Source organism: Barbus barbus (genome assembly GCF_936440315.1).
Source record: "Barbus barbus genome assembly, chromosome: 11".
NCBI lineage: Eukaryota > Metazoa > Chordata > Actinopteri > Cypriniformes > Cyprinidae > Barbus > Barbus barbus.
The window spans coordinates 30,927,938-30,949,182 of NC_136739.1; the positions used below are offsets into that span (position 1 = coordinate 30,927,938).

General features: G+C 37.5%; 1 protein-coding gene across 3 annotated transcripts; it reads left to right on the forward strand.

The window, feature by feature from the left end:
- The first annotated feature begins 1,504 nt into the window (after positions 1 to 1,504).
- Positions 1,505 to 20,888, forward strand: LOC306877015 (CD302 antigen-like). 3 transcript variants are annotated; one of them, XR_013784862.1, is made up of 8 exons: positions 1,505 to 1,634; positions 2,725 to 2,850; positions 3,094 to 3,204; positions 5,406 to 5,588; positions 12,781 to 12,804; positions 12,992 to 13,227; positions 20,170 to 20,499; positions 20,620 to 20,887. XR_013784862.1 is itself a non-coding variant. In XM_079428530.1 (7 exons), exons 1-6 carry the CDS (start codon positions 1,547 to 1,549, stop codon positions 13,192 to 13,194), a joined length of 735 nt encoding a protein of 244 aa, XP_079284656.1. In that variant the 5' UTR covers positions 1,505 to 1,546; the 3' UTR covers positions 13,195 to 13,227; positions 20,170 to 20,888. The 3 variants fall into 3 exon arrangements, 2 of the variants coding, with proteins under 2 accessions (XP_079284656.1, XP_079284655.1); XM_079428530.1 differs by having other exon boundaries at positions 20,170 to 20,888; XM_079428529.1 differs by lacking the exons at positions 20,170 to 20,499; positions 20,620 to 20,887 and having other exon boundaries at positions 12,992 to 13,340.
- The last annotated feature ends 357 nt before the right edge of the window (positions 20,889 to 21,245 follow it).

The window sequence follows — 21,245 nt, forward strand, 5'->3', positions numbered from 1 at the left end:
AAATCTATAATTACACTGTAACAAGGACACCTTAAAATAAAGTGTAACCAACAACACTATTTTCATTTGCTTTTATAAATGCTCTGATATCAGCAGGTTTTCAAAGACACACACCACCCAGTTTTACACAAGGTCTACACTATTCCTTCAAAACCTTTCTTCAAAAAAAAAAGATGAAGAAGAAGCTCTCACCACAATACTGTATTAGTAATGCTGAGCTGGCAATGATCACACATTTATTTTATTCCTGTTATTATTCTAAAGACGTCTGGTGAACGAGAGTCTTTCAGTTTGTTTAAACGACTGTAACTCTGCTTATTTTTGCACTACATATCTCAGATTTGATATATAATATTCATAATATTTCCATGTCTGCTTCAAATGAAAGTTTATTCAGTAAAGTTTAGTTTAAAATCTCAAGCATGTCCCTAATCTGTGTAAGTTACAAGTCAAAACTGTGCTGTTGTTTCAGTTGACCCCGAAACTGGAGTGACACTAATCGAACATATGAATAATGCATTTTTGTCATTTTACTTGAATAAATGTAATCCTTTATGATATAATTATAATGCATTATCCACTCTCATTTCATTTTAAACAAGTTAATTCAAAATGGTAAACACCTACAAAAGAATTTGCATCTGTATGTCCCTAGGATTGAGTAGAACAATAAACATTTCTTCTAATGTTTGTTTATTTATTCATTCATTTTGTATGGCTTATATTTTCTGTATTTAGTTACTCAACATTTAAAAATGATAGGCAAACAAACAATAAGAGTCTGATCTCTCTCGGAGGTCTGGCAGGTTGTTGTATCCGTGTGAGCTCTTGTGTTGTGGAGTGTAATGAAGGAGACACGGCTCAGTGCTCACGTATACACATTCCTGTGGGATTTGATGGCTGGGGAGTCTTTAAACTAGTTAACAGTGCCAAAATAATATTTAAAAGCTCATCAGTCATCTCTCAGTACTTTAATATACAGAAATAAAACTCAATCATGCACAAAGTCTCAGATTGCATGTGCACAATACACCACAAAACAAAAACACATCATATAACCTACAACAACAAAGCTGGTTTGCTAGTCAGGATGGTTTGATAGCTGGTTTCAACCTGGGGGACCAGCTAGAACAGCCACAGACCAGCATGGGTCATCATAGAGGTCATCTAAAACCAACTAAGACTACCACACCAGTTTAGGCTGTATTTATTTATTTATTTAATTTCCCCGACCTAAAATCTATAATAACTAATTTCAGGTGTAAAAATACTTCATACATAGTAAATAAATATGTATTTAGCCGCGCAGTTTCTACTTTACATTTTCTCTTTTTTAGTTATTTTATTTACCCTTCCCTATTTGTCTTCTATATGGTCTATTTATGTACTGTACGTGGTTTATTTGCTTTGAAAATGTCGCCAAGTTAAATCCAATAATGATGAAAATAAAACTTTCTTGTTGTCATTGTGTGTGTGCGCGTGCACGTTTGTGTCTATGTGACGCGTCGAGCGCGCGCAGCCATGATCTGTGGAATGTGTTGAAAACATGGACTCCAGTTCTTGTCGTTTTACACTGTTTTACATCGTTTTTCTGACTCTTACGTGCAATTTCGCGCTAGGAGAGGACACGGCCGGTGAGTGGTTTGTTTTAGCGAGTGTTTGATCTGGTTAGTGTTTAATGCAAAGCTCGTGACGGTTTGGCGATGCAAACAACAGTGAAGTTCAGCGCGTGCTCGAGTTACTGAGTTGCGCGTACTCACCATGAAAAACAAAACACAGATTGTTTATTGCTTATTGTTATTTTGAATTATATTTCAAGGTTCTGGAACTAAATATCATAGCTTCACTTCATGTCTGCATCACTGTCACGAGCAAAACATGTTGTTTTGTTACAATTATCAATACTGTAAAACCATAATGAATTTCTTAAAGAGCTTCTTTAAGTTTTCTGTCACTTTTAATTGTTTTTGGTGACAGACAGAACTTTCTGGAAATATCAGAGATTGTTTTTCGAGAAATTATGATTTTTCATGCATGCAAACGTAATTGAAATGAGTTAAGTCTTTATTTTTGAAGTAATAGACTGCAGTCTTTAAATCTTTTTATAGTTATATGAAAAAATGAAAACTTATTATTTACATTAAATTTACATAAATTGACTTGCATCCGTATGCTGCCATACGACGTTTGCGCTATATTACTGAAGTCATACGATAACTTTAGACCTAATGACATTATCCAGACATCATTAGTTCTTGCGTTTCTTGTTACCAAATGTTATTCAAAACTATTGCCTGGCACTATATTTGATTTGAGAGATATGAAAGCTATTTTTATTTTTTCAGAACATTTGGGGAAATAGTAAATAACTCATATGGATTAAAGTGTGTGTGTGTGTGTGTGTTTGATAAATGACACCATGAATTGTTGTTTAAGATCAAAATGTCTTATGTAGTCCATGAAAAAAATATTCTGTCTTTGCTGAGCTCAAATTCTGCGTGTCACACTATTACTGTACATATGTGATGTTCAGTGATTCTTTCACTGTGGGCAGAGCTACTCAGCAAGACGTGCACGGAATTGAACCAAAATGTCATCAAAATGTTCTTTAATTTCATAGCCGGTTCAAACAAAACCTCAAATTAGCATGGAAGAGAGAGCTTTTACCACTTGTTGCCTTAGGACTCTTGTTGAGATGTTAACTTCAAAGTCCTATCTGTTCAGACTGTCCTGCAGATGGACGCACGTGGTTGCCATTCAGCCTCAACTGCTATCACTTCGTCCACGGAGCGGAGGACGTCGCCAAAAGCTACTCCATTGAAAATGCAAAAGACATGTGCAGAGGATATGGTGCAATATCTAAACTTGTGTATTATTTTTATGCACTATATTATTGGTCTCAAACTCAATTCCTGGAGGGCCGCAGCTCTGCACAGTTTAGCTCCAAATCACACCTGCTTGGAAGTTTCTAGTGATCCTGAAGAGCTTGATTAGGGTTGGAGCTAAACTGTGCAGAGCTGTGGCCCTCCAGGAATTGAGTTTGAGACCAATGCACTATATGTTACAGTTTAACCTTCTCTATTATGTTCTTAGATCTCTTGACAGTAAAAAGTGCTGAGGAGAATGACTTCATCGTTAAGTACAGTCCTTCGGTATGGAAAGGTAAAATGAGTGTCTGGCTTGGAATGTTCTACGACAGCGACGGTAAGCTTGATTTCCATCCAAAAACATGCCTGCGTCTCAAAACCTAGTGATGTCCATCTTTAAACTTCAGAATTGGATATATTTGCTTTTCTAATGCAGCATGTTATTGTGAGCATTTCATCAATACAGAAAAAAAATGTCATAATCTTTCATCACAATGAACAGTAATCACTTGCTCCACCTCTGAAACAACTTTAGTTTTTGGTTGACGTCACAAATCCATTTTACCCCCCCCCCCCCCCCCCCCCCTTTCAATCTGGAAAGTAACACCCACTTTTCAGGAGCAAATCAATTTCCTGAATAAATTCAAGCCCCGACTTAAATTTTTCCTCATTGAATATCCTGTTTTATTCAGAAATGCATCAGATTACAAAAGTAAATTGGGTTGCAAATACAATTTCATTTTGATTTTAAAGTGTTGTTTTTGCCAACAAAGTAACATTTTGGTGTGAAATTGACTAGGAATTTAAATATAAATGAGAAATTATGAGTAAATGTCAGAATTAACAAAAAATCCATAAAAAGGTTTTTCGAAAGAATGATGTCCATTTTTACATAAAAATGTTTGTATTTTTCTGCGTACATTATTTCTTTTTTGTTCTTCAGTAGGTAAATCTTATTTAATTGTTTGGGAAACATTTTTACTATTTAATTTAAATCTAAAAATATTTTAATACTTTTTTTTTTTTTTTTTTTTAATGGGTATGCAGTGCATGTTTAAGCAGATTATTGGACGTGGTCCAGCGTCTCTACACTGGAATGCAGCTGAACTTGACTAATCTGTTAAAAACAGAGGCCTTGGAAAAGAGTTGTTTACCAGACTGTCAGTGCTTTTAGCTGAGACCGTCAAAGGAGAAGTGCTCTGGAAAATCTTGACCAGTCTGTTTAGTTATATTTGAGCATTATCTCTGGAGTTGCTGACAGCTTGTATTACTTCTAATTGAGTGAATCATGCACACTCTAAGTTTTAAGGGGTCAGTTTATGCAAAAAGAAACATTTTGGCACCCATTTCTCATTCTCATGTTATTCTGAGCTCTTCTTTTGTACATGAAATGCAAAATGAGATTTAAGGCAGAAGCTGTTTGAGCTTGTTCTCAATTCAAATGGTGCTTTTTAAAAACGCTGTTTAGGTTTGACAACATTGACAGGTTTAAATGGTGAGTAAATGATGGCCCTTTAAAGTTCCTCTGTATCTTCAGGTTAAATCAGTTTTCCATACATAATATACATGTAAACACACATTCACTTTTTGAGATGTCTTGCTGTAGTGCAGTTTTCACATGTTGTCGGACAACACAAGGAAATCCTGTTATTTTAGGGGCTGATTGGGGGGGTGTTACGGATTCAAAGAATACATCATCCACACCCAGAGCCCAGATGCTTTCAAGTGAAAACTATAGAAACATATTCCAGACGCCACATGTTTGCATCAGTCTGTTTAGGCTTCATGATGAAAGACCTCACTTGGTTATTGAACAATGAACCAGAGGACAATGTGAACTTTGATCATGTGTTCATGGATCAGTAGGAATGACCTGATGTGACACAGATTCGGGCCAGTGCTGCACTGTTTCATTCATCAGGTGTTTACATGTGTTTTTATCCCGTGTCAAGCTTAAACATTTGGCTTTGTCATTAATGTAATGTCATCTAGGTTGAGGTTTTGTTGAAAGTGCAAGAATGAGTTGTGATTGTATTGGAAGCATCAGTTTGAATGGGTTGAAAATGATAAACAAGTCACTACGTCATTGTTTTCCAGCAAAAGCGTGTATGCGAGTTATGTAATATTTTTTATATATAGTTTTTGTTTAGGTAAAGAAAATGCTGTTACATGAATGTTTTGTTTTTGTTTTTTCAAATTGAGTTTTAAATGGTTTAGCTAATCCTGTCAATCATAACGCATCATAACGAATATATAAACAGCTGCCTGCATCACTGCTGCTCCAAATCCAAATCCTTTTAATTCAGAATTTATTGCTAGTGCATTATTGAGTATCCAGGTTGGCTTTAGTGATCAAGTCGAGTCTTGACATCAAGCTCATGGGTTTACCTTCATTATAACTTGTGCAGATGAACTTGTGAAAATGATAGCAAGGCAAGTAAAAATCTGAACTATCCTGAACTGATCCTTATTGTTGAGTGCATAATTTATTTATAATATGTCTTATTAAAAGCATGTCTGTCTCTATGTGTCTTGCAGAAGATGTCTTTAAGTGGCATGACGATAACGGCGTGTTGCGCTACAGTAACTGGGAGGACGGTAGCTCTGATGACACTGATCTGGCTCTTTTGGACACGTGTGTCGTTCTTCACTCCAACACAGGGAAGTGGGAAAACGTCAGCTGCACAGATGAACCTGAGAACGGAGTAGTGTGTAAAACGAGTAAGTTCACAATTCCTGGATTAGGACAACTATACCTTTTTAGTTTTTTTTTTTTATTATATGTTGTATTTTTGTTTTTCTGTTTTCATTCACATTACTAAAAAGTTTCAGTATTTTTTTTTTATAGTTATTTATTTATTCTATATATTTTTTTATTTCAATTTTAGTCTAGTTATTGTACTACTAGTTAAACTAAATGAAAATGAGAAATGTAGCTTTGGCGGTTTGATTAAATAAAATAAGTTTACATTTTTTAAATAAATGATTAATACGATAATAATTAAATGGGTAATTAAAACATTTAAAAAATGAATTAATTATGAAATGACCAAATAAATTTAGCATTTGTTTGCATTCAAATTTCAAGTTACTAGTCCAGGTGATATGTGCAAAATTTGAAGTTATATGTTCACTTTTTCATAAAAGCATGAAACTTGGTACAATTGTAAAGATTAGGGCCCTGAACATTTTCAGAAATGGAGTCATTGCAAAAACACCTCGTGGTTACCATGGTGATCATTTTACTTTCCGCCATAACCAACTTATATATTTTGTGTCATATCTCCTGAACCAAACATAACACAGAAAAGGTGATGTCTACCCCTATGTTTTGATGGTCAAGGACTACAATGATACCATATACAAAAACATAAACTGTTCAGGTGAAGAGTTGATGGTGAAATCAGCTATGTGAGAAGGAAATCACAGTATCTGAGCATCACAGCATTTACAAAAGTCCATATTATGGCTATCATTTTTTCTTTCTTTGATAATTAACTAATATTTTATTCAATAGTACAATAAAAGATTGTTTTAATTAATAAATTAATTATTAATTATTTATATAGCGCTTTACATGGAAGTGGGAATCTCCTCAACCACCACCAATGTGCAGCATCCACCTGGATGATGTGACAGCAGCCATATTGCACCAGAATGCCCACCACACATCAGCATAACTAATTTTTTATTTAATAGTATTGTTTTCAAGAATACGATCATTTATTTCAGAGAAATAAAATAAAAATAATCTCATATAAGGTTATTTTTCCTTACCTCTCAGGCAGAGTCGGGTAGGCGGTAGTATGTTTCCAATACATTCTTGTTCTCTCTCAACAATGCTTTAATATCACACGCTGACGGCAACACAATCTTGCTAAACTGCGTCCTATCTGCACCTCTTCTGCTGCACCTCTGTCATTTTCTGTGGGTCTCTGGAATTGTCAGTCAGCTTTCAACAAACTTCATTTTGGCCATTGCTTCTCAGTCTACTCTTAGTATCTTGGACTTGACTAAGACCTGGATTCGTCCAGAAGATTCATCAACCACTGCTGTTCTCTCTAACAACTTCCCTTTCTCTCACACACCCCATCAGGTTGGAAGGGTACTGGTCCTCTCATTTCAGAGTTTCATGCTATTATGGTAACAGCTCCTGTTAAAGTCCAGATTGTAATATTTTATTGCCTTTCTGATCAACTGGGCATCTTTATATAGGAGTTGGATGGGCTGCTGTCCTCATTCTCTGTGGATGGCAGTCCACTTGTAGTCTTTGGTGACTTTGAAATCCATCTGGAGAAACCTTACACTGCAGACTTCCACTTCCACTCCTAGCTTCATTTGATATCAAAAGGCTTTCCACCCACAAGCACTAACAAATCAGACAACCAGCTTGACTTAATATACACATGCAGTTTTATCACAGACAACATTTGGTAAAACCCCTAGACATCTCTGCTCATTTTATTACATTTAGCCTACATATTACTACCTGTGTGCCACCAATTCCTCTACCAGTTACTTTTATGCAAAACCTACACTCCCTTTCACCCCTCCATCTTTCCTCTGTTGTGTCACCCCCCCCCCCCCCCCCCCCCCCACACACACACACACACATCCACCAATTTCTCATCTCTGGATGTAAATACAGCAACTGACACTTTATGATCCACTTTTACTCCTTGTCAAGACCATATCTGTTTAGACTGGCCAGTGCATACTACTCCTTTTAACCCGTCTTTACTGTATTTTTGCTGAGCAGTCTTGTGGGTGGCTCACCAATGTACTAGATTTCTCTAATACTAAAAATTAAGTAGGCTTGGCCAAAACATTTTGTGGGGAGAAGAATTTATTGAAGATGGTAGTATAGCAGTTCTTCAATAGCGACGTTAGCATGTCTTCCTTCAAACAATCTTAACCCTTGTATGAATCCTAGCTTTTCCCAAAGTTCTGTCTGTGGGATATAATTTTATACCTGAGGACAAAAGGGCTAGAAACAATACTGTTAGGACATTTCCACTGGAGATCCTGCAATCTACAAGATCAATCACCCCGCAGCCAAAAGACCGGTTGCCCACTGAAGCTAAGCAGGGTTGAGCCTGGTCAGTACCTGGATGGGAGACCTCCGGTGAAAACTAGGTTGCTGTTGGAAGAGGTGTTAGTGAGGCCAGCAGGGGGTGCTCACCCTGTGGTCTGTGTGGGTCCTAACGCCCCGGTATAGTGACGGGGACACTATACTGCCAAAAAGCACCGTCTTTTGGATTTGACGTTAAACCGAGGTCCTGACTCTCTGTGGTCACTAAAAATCCCATGGCACTTCTCGTAAAGAGTAGGGGTGTAACCCTGGTGTCCTGGCCAAATACCCTCTACTGGCCCTTGTCTATCATGGCCTCCTAATAATCCCCATACACTTGATTGGCTCTATGACTCTCTCCTCTCCACCTGTAGCTGGTGTGTGGTGAGCGCACTGGCGCTGTTGTAGTGTGGCTGCCGTCACATCATCCAAGTGGATGCTGCACACTGGTGGTGGTTGAGGAGAGACCCCTCCACATGATTGTAAAGCGCTTTGGGTGTACAGCAATAAAGCGCTATATAAATGCATCATTCATTCATTAATTTATTCAAAAGCGCTATACAAATAATAGTGACTATTGTATTGGAAACACACTACCGGCTACCTGACTCTGAGAGGTAAGCAAAAATACATAATTTTTTTTAATAACTCTGAAATATATGATAGTATTCTTGAAAACAATATTTTAATGTATTATTGAACAAAATATTAGTTAATTATCAAAGAAAGAAAACAAATAATAGCCATAATATGAAATTTTGTAAATGCTGTGATGCTCAGATACTGTGATTTTCTTCTCACATTGCTAATTTCACCATTAACTCTTCACCTGAACAGTTTCTTTTTGTATATGGTATCATTGTATTCCTTGATCATCAAAACATAGGGTACCTTTTCTGTGTTATCATGTTTGGTTTATTTTATAGGAGATAGGACACAAAATACATAATTTGGTTATGGCAGAAAGTAAAATGGTCGCCATGGCAACCATGAGGTGTTTTTGTGATGGTTCCATTTCTGAAAATGTTTAGGGCCGCAAACTATACAAGTCTACCAAGTTTCATGCTTTTATGAAAAAGTGAACATTATTTTCACATATCACTTGGACTACAGTGCCCTCCAGAAGTATTGGGACAGTAAAGACAAAATTGCTCTGTTGACTGTGGAGTCAAGACATTTGCAAATATGATTAAAAGATGAATATGAGACAAAACTACAGAATGTCACATTTTATTATTAGCCGTTTCAACACATAGATGTTTTACCAAATAAAAAGAACAGCACTTTTAGAGTTCATCCCACTCATTGATGTGAGCATAAGTATTGGGACAGTTGAACATAAGGCAGATATAAAAGATTAAAAGCTATTATTTAGTTGCAGATCCCTTGCGCACAATCACAGTGAGTCTGTGACCCATAGACATCACCAGACTCTTGCTCTCATCCTTTGAAATACTTTTCCCAGCCTTTAATGCAGTCAATTCCAATAGTTTCTTGTTTTGGGGCGTTTCTGCCTTTACTCTCCTCTTCAGCTGGTGAAATTCATGTTCAATCAGATTTAAATCTGGAGATTGATTTGGGCAATCTAAGACTTTCCATTTCTTTGCCCTTATAAACTCCTTGACTGAACTGGCAGGGTGTTTTGGGTCATTGTCCTGATGCAATATGAAGCACTTCTCAATGAATCTGGTGGCATTTTCTTGAATATTGGTAGGCAAGATTGTTTTGTACCCTTCCAAATTCATTCTGCTACTGTCATCATACATTAAGTCATCAGTAAAGTTGAGAGGGTCTGTTCCAGAGGCAGCCATGAGTGCCCATGCCACGACACCACCTCCACCATGCTTTACAGATGAGGCTGTAATCTTGGGATCATTGCAGTTCCCTTTGTAGAACTTTGTCGAAACAAAAACACACACACACACCTATTAACAGGACAGCACATTCTGGAGAAATTTGCTCTTTTCACTATCTGTGGCCGTAAAATTAATTAACGACCAGCACCGCGCCCAAGCATCCTGCTCTGCTCTCCTTAACGTCTCACGAGACCCCTAAAACAGGATATATGTGTGGAAAAATCTGGAATGTATTTAAAACAGGACTTCACGGTTGTTTCTTATCATTTAAGCACAATTCAACCATAAACAGGACGAAGACCTTGGCATCTGGAAAGGCTCCAGCAGAGACCCTCCCTGATCTCCTGACCGATTAGCACATGTAATTCAATGATTGTGTCAACCAGGAGAGACGTTTTTATGATGAGACTGGGCGTTGAAGTCTCAGAGATACATGCCCAACGAGACACTCATGACCCCCGGACAGCTCCCCCTTTCGTCCTCCCAAATGCGTTTTTTTTCTTGTGCAAAGAACACCCGAACTTTTATTGACACTCTGCCAACAGATATTCCTTTATTCATATTTCTATTAAAACAATATACTCAATAGACAATACATAATAACGTTGTATCTTATGTCTTTCATATACTTGGTGTGATTATTTAGAAGGTAGCATGTTAAACGATGCATTAACTCATGTAGTATATAGAATTAAGGTATGTACTTTGTGTATGCTAAATACCTGTTGTTTGATTTTGAATGAAAGCTAGTTGCGTCAGCAATAATTCGGTGTGGATGAAAGTTGACTTTTCTCATCATAATGTATGATTAAAACGCTTATAGGGATCTTCTAGGACATATTCTTCATTTACGCATGGAAAACTGAGCCGTGTGTGGTGGGGCTCTGCCCTACAAAAACACTTGTGATTGGATCAAACCGCAAAAGGGGCAGACTGAAATCAGCCCAATAAAGACAGACACCCAACTTTGGTGCGTCGCTCTCTTTGCTTGCTCACGCGCTGACCTGGTGAAACTTCGGCTCCTCTGATCGTGCTTTTAAGCGCTCCCAGCCATTAACATCTGGCCGAGCATTGAACAACTATCAAGACTTAGTCAAACTTCTAAAGAAACTTTAACATCTGAAGCCGTAAGAACTGAAACAAACTTCCTAAGAGCGTCATCACTCCGCAGAGAAACCAACCAATTGCAAAAGGGCATTCCCTGTGACATCACGCTACGACCAGCAGCCAATCCGCACCCGGGGTTCCCTCGACCAGGAAAGGAACGGAAACTCAACTTAAAGCAAGTAATATCAAACAAATCTCCTTAATTCTGCTGGAAACTGGTTGAAGTAATTTAAGAGCAAAGACAGACAAGTTTTCAGTTTGAAATTCCCTCAGGGCAAAGTTTTCAGTAACTAGCAAAAGAGTGCTGGTTTAAGCTTTCTTCAAGTTCATTGGCTGCAAGGTGTGTGTTGTGTATACGTATTCTGTTTTGTGTTATTTTAGCTTAGTAGTGTTGTAGAGTAGCAAATAAACTTTGATTTATTAAGAAATCTTTGGTGCTATGCGATTTTCAAGACTTAAACTATTTGCCAAAGATTGCATTACCTATGCTCAAAATTACCTAATCAATTCTGTGTTATTATCGTGGCCACAGGAATAAAACTGAATTGTTAAGAGATAACGTACTGATTTTAACGCTTGCTGGACAAGTCGTTAATGAGGTATCTTTAACAAGGTATAAGTTGGACGTTTTAATTAATATCGATTTATCAAGTAAATATCAATATCGAATCTTAAGAATAGATTCCCTAAAATCTAAATTAAAATAAGGGCTAATCCTTTACACCTTTTTTCTCCACATTAGTGCTTTCCCATCACTTAGATAAAGGTTCATCTTTGTCTCATCGGTCCATAAACACATCACCTTTGTGTTTTTTTGCAAACTCTACTCTTGCCTTTCTATTTTTGGTGCTGGTCAGAGGTTTGCATCTTGCTGTGAAGCATCTGTAATTCTGTGTCAAAGTCTCCTGAGGACAGTAGATTGTCAGAGCATCACCCCAGCTTTCTGGAAGTTGTTGCTGATTTTACAGACACGTCTTTTAGGGTTCATTTTCACAGCTTTTATGATTTGTCTGTCATCAACTACTGTTGTTTTCTCACCTGATCAGGTCATTGTTGGTCGCTGGTGGTTTCCAAACTCTTGATTTCTTCATGCCCTTTGTTTTTGCTAGAGCTCTAACTGACTTCCTCTTTTCTTTTAGCATCCAAATTGCTTGCTTTTCTCTCAAAGTCAGCTCGCTTGTCTTCATCCTGGTTTGTGTGTCATCATCGAATGCAAGATTCAGAATACAGAAGTAATGGATATAACTGATACGACACATTCCCTGCTTTTAATATCTGAAGAATGAATGCAACAGGACACAGCTGATCACTTAGAAAGACCTGTGAGGCAACTGCTCCAATACTTATGCTCACATCAGATAGAGGGATGAACTCTAAAAGTGCTGAACTTCTTAGCTGCTAAAACATCTATGTGCTGAATCACCCAATAATAAAATGTGACATTCTGTAGTTTTGTCTCATATTCATCTTTTAATCATATTTGTAAATGTCTTGACTCCACAGCCAACAGATCAATTTTGTCTTTACTGTTCCAATACTTTTGGAGGGCACTGTATACAGTTGTCGGCATGTCACTCGACATTAGTGAACTTCACCTTTCAAACGATTCTTCAATTTATTTGGACTTTCTAGTTCTTACATGTGCAAATATTTATTTAATGATTTATTTTTGAGTAATTCGGCCCTTCGTAGGTTTCAGGTGTAGTGAATGATGTAACATCATAATTGTGTTAAAGTAATATAAAATGGTACATTTAAGAACATACTCATGTATGTTTATGGTTTCTAACGTTATGGAACATAACATTTAGGTTGGTTTTTTTTGCCCTTAAAAATGTTAGTGTAATATGACCTTCATTCTTTGTGGTTTGTTTTTCAGAGGCAGCCTGGATAAGCCCACCTAGTAAGCATGATCTTATTTTTGTTATGTGTTTTTTTTTTTTGTGATCTTGTACAAAATTGAGTTTTTCTAAGAGATATTGACCATAATTGTGTTAAAATTAGTTTGAGGGCATGTTCATTGTAAATCATCTAAACCATCAGAAACATCTGTGTTCATGATTCTGTTTCTTCCTTTTCCTCATCTCTAGAGGGCAGTCCTCTTCTGTCAGCTCTGGTCATCATCAGTGTGGTGCTGATACTGGTGGTTTCTGCAGTGGTTTGGTTCTTTCATCAAAGAAACAACCCAGGCTCATCCATCCTGAACCTGATCGAGTACCATCCACCCTTCAGATCCCCTTCCTCCGATCAGGCCTGCTTGGTAGAAGCTGAAGAAATCGAGGTGGTACCTTAGTGTTTTTCAGCCGTGCCCAGGTGAGAATAAGCAGCAGGCATTCATGGGTGATTGTGAACTCTTCCCTTTTCACTGGTTCCTCCGCGACGGTCCACACAGAACAAAACGAGGCAGTCGTGACTAAAATTATCTCTTTCTCTGGGGTGGAATGGAGGGCTGTGTGAGGAAATATGATCTGTCTGAATGCCATGTGTGAAATAAATTGCTGGGCTTTTATTACGCAGGACAGTTAAGCACATTTATCTGTTTCTTCTCCTTGAAGACTCAGCTGTTTAGTGACTCTATTTGCTTTACTAATATTTTCTCTGAGCTGCAACGTGTCGCTTCTATGAAAAGTTTCATTGAGTCCTTAAAGCTAATCATGTCCACAGGCTGTTCCAAGCCTGAAAATTTAATCAGAATTTTTTTTATTATTGTTATTAATATTATTATAATTATTATTATAAGATAATAATAACTTTTCCTGAGGAATAATTAGTAATTTATTGATTGCAGCTCTTTTCCATAAAATTATTTTTCATAGAGACCACTGTCTAGCACCGAAAAGGCCATATATGCTGCCATATATTTTTGTGCACTACAAGTTGATTTGTGTGAGATTTGAATGAGAAACAGACTGAAGTTTCAGTCATAATTCAGTTTAATTTTGTCCTCATCACAAAACTTTGAATTGTTTGTTAATGTTGTATGTGCCAAATTTGTCTGTTTTTGTTGTGAGATTCACAAAATGGTAGGTTTGGTCAGATTTCTTCTAGGGATGCACGATATTATCAGACTGATATCAGAATCGGCCGATAATGGCTTTAAATGTAAATATCGGCATCGGCCTGATATGAAAAATTATGCCGATAGTCTTGCTGATAATAGGAATGGGTTAATTCATGTGCTCAGGGTGTGCTAGTGATTAGATCACGTCAGCAGTGTGGCTCATTCTTTAAGTAAAGTTTTGTCAGAATGACAATTAGATTCACTGATTTAGATTGCGGCACTTAATCTGTAAAAGCAGGTATAGAATGACGCGTTCGGTGTATAAACAGTAATAGCAGGTGCAGTGGCAGAAGTGCAGCCTCCCCCGGGTCCTAACGCCCGCTCAGTAAAGATATTTAATCTGTAGGGGGCGCTGTTGGCCTACTTCTAATTAAATTAAAAGTAAAATAGCCAACACAAATAACATTTAGCCTGTGTTTCTGATTAAACAAAGCATTAATTGATGTCATAAAATAATGAGAATGTTTTGATTTAATGGTCAGAAGCTATAGCTTAAATGATTAAATGACTTAAAAAAATGTGTGTATGTGTGTGTGTGTATATATATATATATATATATATATATATATATATATATATATATATATATATATATATATATATATACTGGTTTATTCATTAATGTGTAATGTTTTATTTTTTAAACGCATCAATCTAAAAGATTTTCTGAATTTTTTAAACCCTTGTTTTAGACCATCTACAAATGTTAAATCTTAAAAAAAAAAATGTTAGGGTTACTTCCTGGGGGAAAAATGCAGTGATTGATATAGTTTATTCATAGTTATTTTCAAAGCTTCAATGTACTGTCAAAAAACCTTCATTATCTTTTATTTAATTCTATTAAATAAGTTCTTGTTAAAAACTAACCAAAATTTAAAATATTTTGCTTATAATTTCTGCACAGGAGAGACTTGTTTCCAAACAAAAGGAAATATATCGGCATCGGTATCAGCCAAAATTAGAGGAAAAATATCGCCATATCGGATATCAGCAAAAATCCAATATCGTGCATCCCTAATTTCTTCCTCTGCTGTAGGACCAGTATTTATTTTCTGTCTTTCTCAGCTGAAAAGGTTACAAATATGTGTTTGTCACTGCTAGCACTGTATAAGCACCTCAAGTTTGTAGATACAAATACTTTATGATTGCCAATCGCAATATTTTTTTAATGATGTTGTAATTGTTGTTTATGATTGGGTTTGCCACTAACAGTCTTCTGTATCTATATTGTTATGAATTACTTGTGTAAACATTAAGGCTTTATTTGTCCATATGTGAACAACAAGCCATAGAGAAACTAATCAAGTGTTGGTCTTTCAAAATGAATAAAGACTTGTCAAACATTTCAGTTTTCTGTTTTTTAGTGAAACCAAAAACACAACCAAACACAAAAATAATTGATATATGCTGAAATACATGCATGATCCTTTTAATAGCTCAGATTTGAATGCTGCTGTGAGCAAATTCAGGCTCAACTCTCCTGAGACGTGTCGGCAAACACAGACACGCAGAGTGATTAGCACGCAGTTTCTCCACGTGCAAATAAACAGAAGATGCTGGTTTTGCTGCAGCCGTTTGTGTCCAGATGAGCTGCAGATAAATGTGTGTACTGGCTATGTAATGAGAGAGCGATCAGGATGAAGTAGGACAGCTAATTGAGGGCAGATGAATTACCCTCTGGGGTTTTTATAGCTCACTGTCATTGTTCTACCCTGAAAGTGTCAGTTTCCCTCAGTATCTCCAGCTGCTTCGCATGCACATGTTTGGCCATGTTATGACTGCTGCTGCATTATGACTGCCTGTACATACAAATTTGTATTTAAACCACCGTGGCACGCAATTTGGGGTTGATAATCGACTTTATAGGTTTTTCCTGTGTCCTCAATGTCACTTTCCATCCAGCCAGTTGTCGCGGTCATCAATTTGGTGGAAAAACACAGTATAAGCTTCAGCAATCAGTATTACATTATACAAAATAAGAATTATTTTAGAAGAACACTAACTCTTCTCAAAACCTAAAGCTTTCTTAAATTTATTTTACTTTTTTTATATTATTATAGTGTAGCAACATATATATTCTTAATATTTTATTATAAATTAGAATTTTAAATTGTATAATGCTTTTCATTAACATCTCCAAAGTAGTTGCACTGGTGAAAATAATAAAAATCCTCAAAATATGACTTGTAAGATTATTTAGGCTTGTTAAATAAATACATTTATTCATTCATTTAAATGTATTTGTTTAGTAATTTCTATTTATTTAAATGCATTTGTTTATTTATCTAGTTAAATGTATTTGTTTAATAACTTGTATAAATGTATTTATTAAATAGTAAGTATACCCTACACTCTAGTAATTCACTGCCAGATGATCTGCAGCCATGAAGGTGCTTTCATTAAGGTTCAGTATTTTTTGTGATCAACCCAGATTTGACTTTCCTCTTCTGATCAGCATATTACAGGTTGTCACTGATGACCACTAGAGGACGCTGTGACTCATGAGATCATCCCTGTTGAAAGACTGTGCAGGCCAGTACACCAATCAGAGAGGAGATTTCAGGCCACTTCTCAAACCTGGAGTTTACAAATTCTAGAATTAGAAATAATTAAATGATCTGGTATCACCAGGATTTTTCAGGTTCACACTAACTGTCCATGTCTATATGTGTCTAATCTGACTAGATTATATCAAGAAACGGATTAATTTTGTGCAAAAATATTGTAGACTTTGACTGGACACATGACCTTTGTGTGTTAATATGTGGTTACCATGGTGGTGTTAATATGTGGTTCCTAAGGTGTTCTTTGTGGTTGTTAACTTGTTGGTATGTGGTTATGGGGAATTATCATGTGATTGCGATTTGTGAAGGTGTTCTAGATGGTTGCCATGGTGTTGCTATGTAGTTTCTATTAAGGTGTTTTTATGGCTGTTGGTGTGTTGCTAGGGTGCTCCAATGTGGTTGCCATGTGGTTGCTAAAGTGTTCTGAGTGATTATCTTGTTGCTATGTGGTTACTAGGTTTTTCTAGGTGGTTGCCATGGTGTTGATATGTGGTTTCTAAGGTGTTCGTTGCTATGTGCTTGTCAGGGTGTATTTATGTGGTTGCTGAAGTGTTCTGAGTGGTTGTTGGTTTGTTGTTATGTGGTTACTAGGGTGTTCTGGGTGGTTGCCAGGGCGTTGCCATGTGGTTTCTAAGGTATTCTTTGTGGTTGTTGGTGTGATGCTGTGAGGTCACCATTGCGTTGTTATGTGGTTCTGAGTGGTTGTTGGTTTGTTGTTATGTGGTCACTTGGGTTTTCTGTGCAGTTGCCAGAGCGTTTCCATATGGTTTCTAAGGTGCTCTTTGCTCTGGGTGGTTGCCAGGGTGTTGCCATATGGTTTCTAAGGTGTGGTTGTTGGTGTGTTTTTATGTGGTTTTCAGGGTATTGTCATTTCATAATAAGAATGCAGTTCTTATTTGTAAAAGTTACTAAAGTGTTCTGAGTGGTTGGTGTCGTGCTGATCTGTGGTTACTAGAGTGTTTTGGGTGGTTGCCATGGTGTTGCTATGTGGTTCAGAGTGGTTGTTGGTTTGTTGTTATGTGGTCACTTGGGTTTTCTGTGCAGTTGCCAGAGCGTTTCCATATGGTTTCTAAGGTGCTCTGGGTGGTTGCCAGGGTGTTGCCATATGGTTTCTAAGGTGTGGTTGTTGGTGTGTTTTTATGTGGTTTTCAGGGTATTGTCATTTCATAATAAGAATGCAGTTCTTATTTGTAAAAGTTACTAAAGTGTTCTGAGTGGTTGGTGTCGTGCTGATCTGTGGTTACTAGAGTGTTTTGGGTGGTTGCCATGGTGTTGCTATGTGGTTCAGAGTGGTTGTTGGTTTGTTGTTATGTGGTCACTTGGGTTTTCTGTGCAGTTGCCAGAGCGTTTCCATATGGTTTCTAAGGTGCTCTGGGTGGTTGCCAGGGTGTTGCCATATGGTTTCTAAGGTGTGGTTGTTGGTGTGTTTTTATGTGGTTTTCAGGGTATTGTCATTTCATAATAAGAATGCAGTTCTTATTTGTAAAAGTTACTAAAGTGTTCTGAGTGGTTGGTGTCGTGCTGATCTGTGGTTACTAGAGTGTTTTGGGTGGTTGCCATGGTGTTGCTATGTGGTTTCTAAGATTATTTGTGGTTGTTGATGTGAATCTATGTGGTTGCCAAAGTGATCTGAGTGGTTCTTGTTGTATTGCTATGTGGTTACTGAGGTATTCTTGGTGGCTGCCGGGTTCACCTTATCATTGCCATGTGGTTTATAAGGTGATCTTTGTGATCTTTTGTTGGTTTGTTACTATGTTGTTACCAGGGCATTGTTATGTGGTTCTGAGTGGTTGTTGGTGTGTTGCAATGTGGTCACTTGGGTTTTCTGTGCAGTTGCCAGAGCATTGACGTGGTTTCTAAGGTGCTCTTTGTTCTGGGTGGTTGCCAGGGTGTTACCATATGGATTATAAGGTGTACTTTGTGGTTGTTGGTGTGATTTTATGTGGTTTTCAGGGCATGGTCATTTCATAAAAAGAATGCAGTTATCTGTGAAAGTTCATGTCTTTTAGTCATGTGTGTCCAGTCTGGATCAGGATGTTGAAGTGTAAGGAAGCTGCTGGTGTCATTGTGTCTTTTTTTCCTAAGTCCACAGGTCGCAGTGAAGGGTAAAAGAGTTCAGAAGAAGCCAATGATACTCCTCTTTCACACAGATTCCCACAGATAAAACACTCTGCTGTTGGCAGGAACTGAAAGCGCTCACCTTGCACATATTTCTAGGGTTTTATGTTTATGTTGGGTGAATTAGTAATGACTTGTAGTCACGTCAACAACGCCAAACTCAGCTGCAAGATGGAATGAGGAACTATGACGATTAGAAAGACACAAAGTCTGATTTTTATTGCACTTGTGGTAAATAAGCAAAACATTAATGACTGTAATTAGGCTTCACACTGCACACAAATCTATTTTTCAAATCCAGTCTTTAGGACTGATTCATTTTGTAAGTAATGAAATCTGATTCATCATATTTCATGTGATTATGTTGTTGTTCAGACTACAAACTATTAAAATAAATGTCAGTTACATTTAGTCAGCTACACCAAAAACTGTATTGTTCCTCGTGGAGAAGGCATGTCCTGCTGTTCTATTATGAATCTATTGTGAACTGATGAGAGAGACTGAATATCTCACTGTGCCTTTGTGCTGATGGGAAACACTGTTCTTATCTCTTGTGTGGTTTAGTGGATCATTTTGTAAGTAACTGTCAGGGCAAAGTCCACCTGAAGACACACACACACACTTTAGTTTGTGCTTCCTGCATTTGTATCCAGTCTTATGAAACCTTAGAAAACACTAGACTTGGTGTTTGCATGTGCAAAACTCACTGATAAGCCCCGTTCACACCAAGAACGATAACTATAAGTTTATTCTAAGTGCACACTCATCTTCCGCTTTAAATTCTCAAGCTCCTTACAGCAGGATGGATTCTGACTGGATGTCAATTTTTGTATCGTTCATCAGCTGGAAAAAATTGTTCTGAAAGTGATTCAAACAATATAGTTTCTCTGTTCTTTATCTTTATAGCTGTGGTGTGCTATTCTTTAATGTTGAGAACGATTTTTACAACTATATCTTTATCATTATCTTTATAGTTATCATGCTTGGTGTGAACAGGGCTTTACAGTGCTGAAGAATTTGCCATGTAGTTGCTAGTTGTTGTTAGTATGTTCCTTACGAGCGAGTCCTTGGTGGTTGCCAGGGTGTTGCTATGTGGTTTTTAAGGTGTTCTATGTAGTTGTTGGTGTTGCTATGCAGTTGTTAGGTTGTTGATACAGTATGTGGCTTTTAAGTTGTTTTTTGTGGTTACTTGTGTTTCTATGTGGTTGCCAGGGTGTTACTAAGTTGCTTCTAAGGTGTTCTTTACGCATGCGCTGATTTGTGACTGCGTGTTTTGAGTTTGAGCTCCATCAAATTGATTCTTTATAGTCTATTTTTTATCTTAAAAACAATTTTATACACTATCATTTTTGTTTCTATAACGTGTGAATATATCCCCTATAGCATTCTAAAAAAAAAAACAATCAGAGCGCCTTATCACTAGTTTTATTTTGATTTCTCGAGTCTGCTATTAGCTCATAGCCCGTTAACATCGGCAGTGCGGCTGCCGCTAATCTCGCTTAGATTGCTAATACTCTATTCACAGGCATTCGGTGTAGCTGGAGACCGTGGAGAAGCAGATCCGCGACCTGGTGGAGAAGGAGGCCCAGCTGAGAGAGCGGAGAGCCGCGCTGGAAACATCCCGGGCTGACGCTCACAAGTCTGGGGTAAGTATACAGCATGCTGCTAACACTCCCACCACCTCTACTCCCTGTGTTTCTCTGCACAGGCCCTGTGCACCCAGGACGCGATCTTCCCAGATGTCCTTCACTCCGGCGCCGGGACACCACGGACCCTGGGTGCACCAGCAGCGGAAGACGCGAGCCGGGCGATGATTATACTCATCTTATAATCTTGCAGTTATATCTGATCAAATGTACATTATTATTATTCTTTAGCTTGGGTTGAACAAATAATTTTTGCTTAGATGGAACAGCAGCTACGCTAATTATGTCTCTATTTGTTTCTCTGTTGATTAACATCACGTGGTAACTAGGAATTACAGAAGCTTCAGTCTGGATCCAACCCTTAAATGATCTGAGATGACCGAACACCTGAGAAAAGATGATGCCAACCCCTCAGAGGACCTCAGAGGATGCCAACGCTCAGACAACATACAGAATTACCAAATTTTGCCATAAGTTAAATATATTAAGGTTCTGCAATATATAAATATATTGTGGAAACTTAATTTCCTGTAGAGCTGCTTTGCAACAATTTGTATCGTAAAATGCGCTATACAAATAAACTTGAACTTGAACTTCTTTATGGCTCTTGTTGGTGTGTTGCTGAAGTGTTCTGAGTGGTTGTAAGTATGTTGTTATATGCTTACTAGTGTTCTTTGTGGCTGCTTGTGTTACTATGTGGTTTCTAATGTGTTCTTTATGGTGGTTGTTGGTGTGTTGCTAGGGTGTTCTGAGTGGTTGTAAGTGTGGTGCTATGTTCTTACACAAGGGTGTTCTTGGTGGTTGCCAGGGTGTTGCTATGTGGCTTCAAAAGTTTTCTTTATCGAGATTCTTGGTGTGTTTCTGAAGTTTTCTGAGTGGTTGCTGGTGTGTTGCTTTGTGGTTGCTATGGGTTTTTGGGAGCATTGCCATATGTTGACAGAGTATTGCCATATTC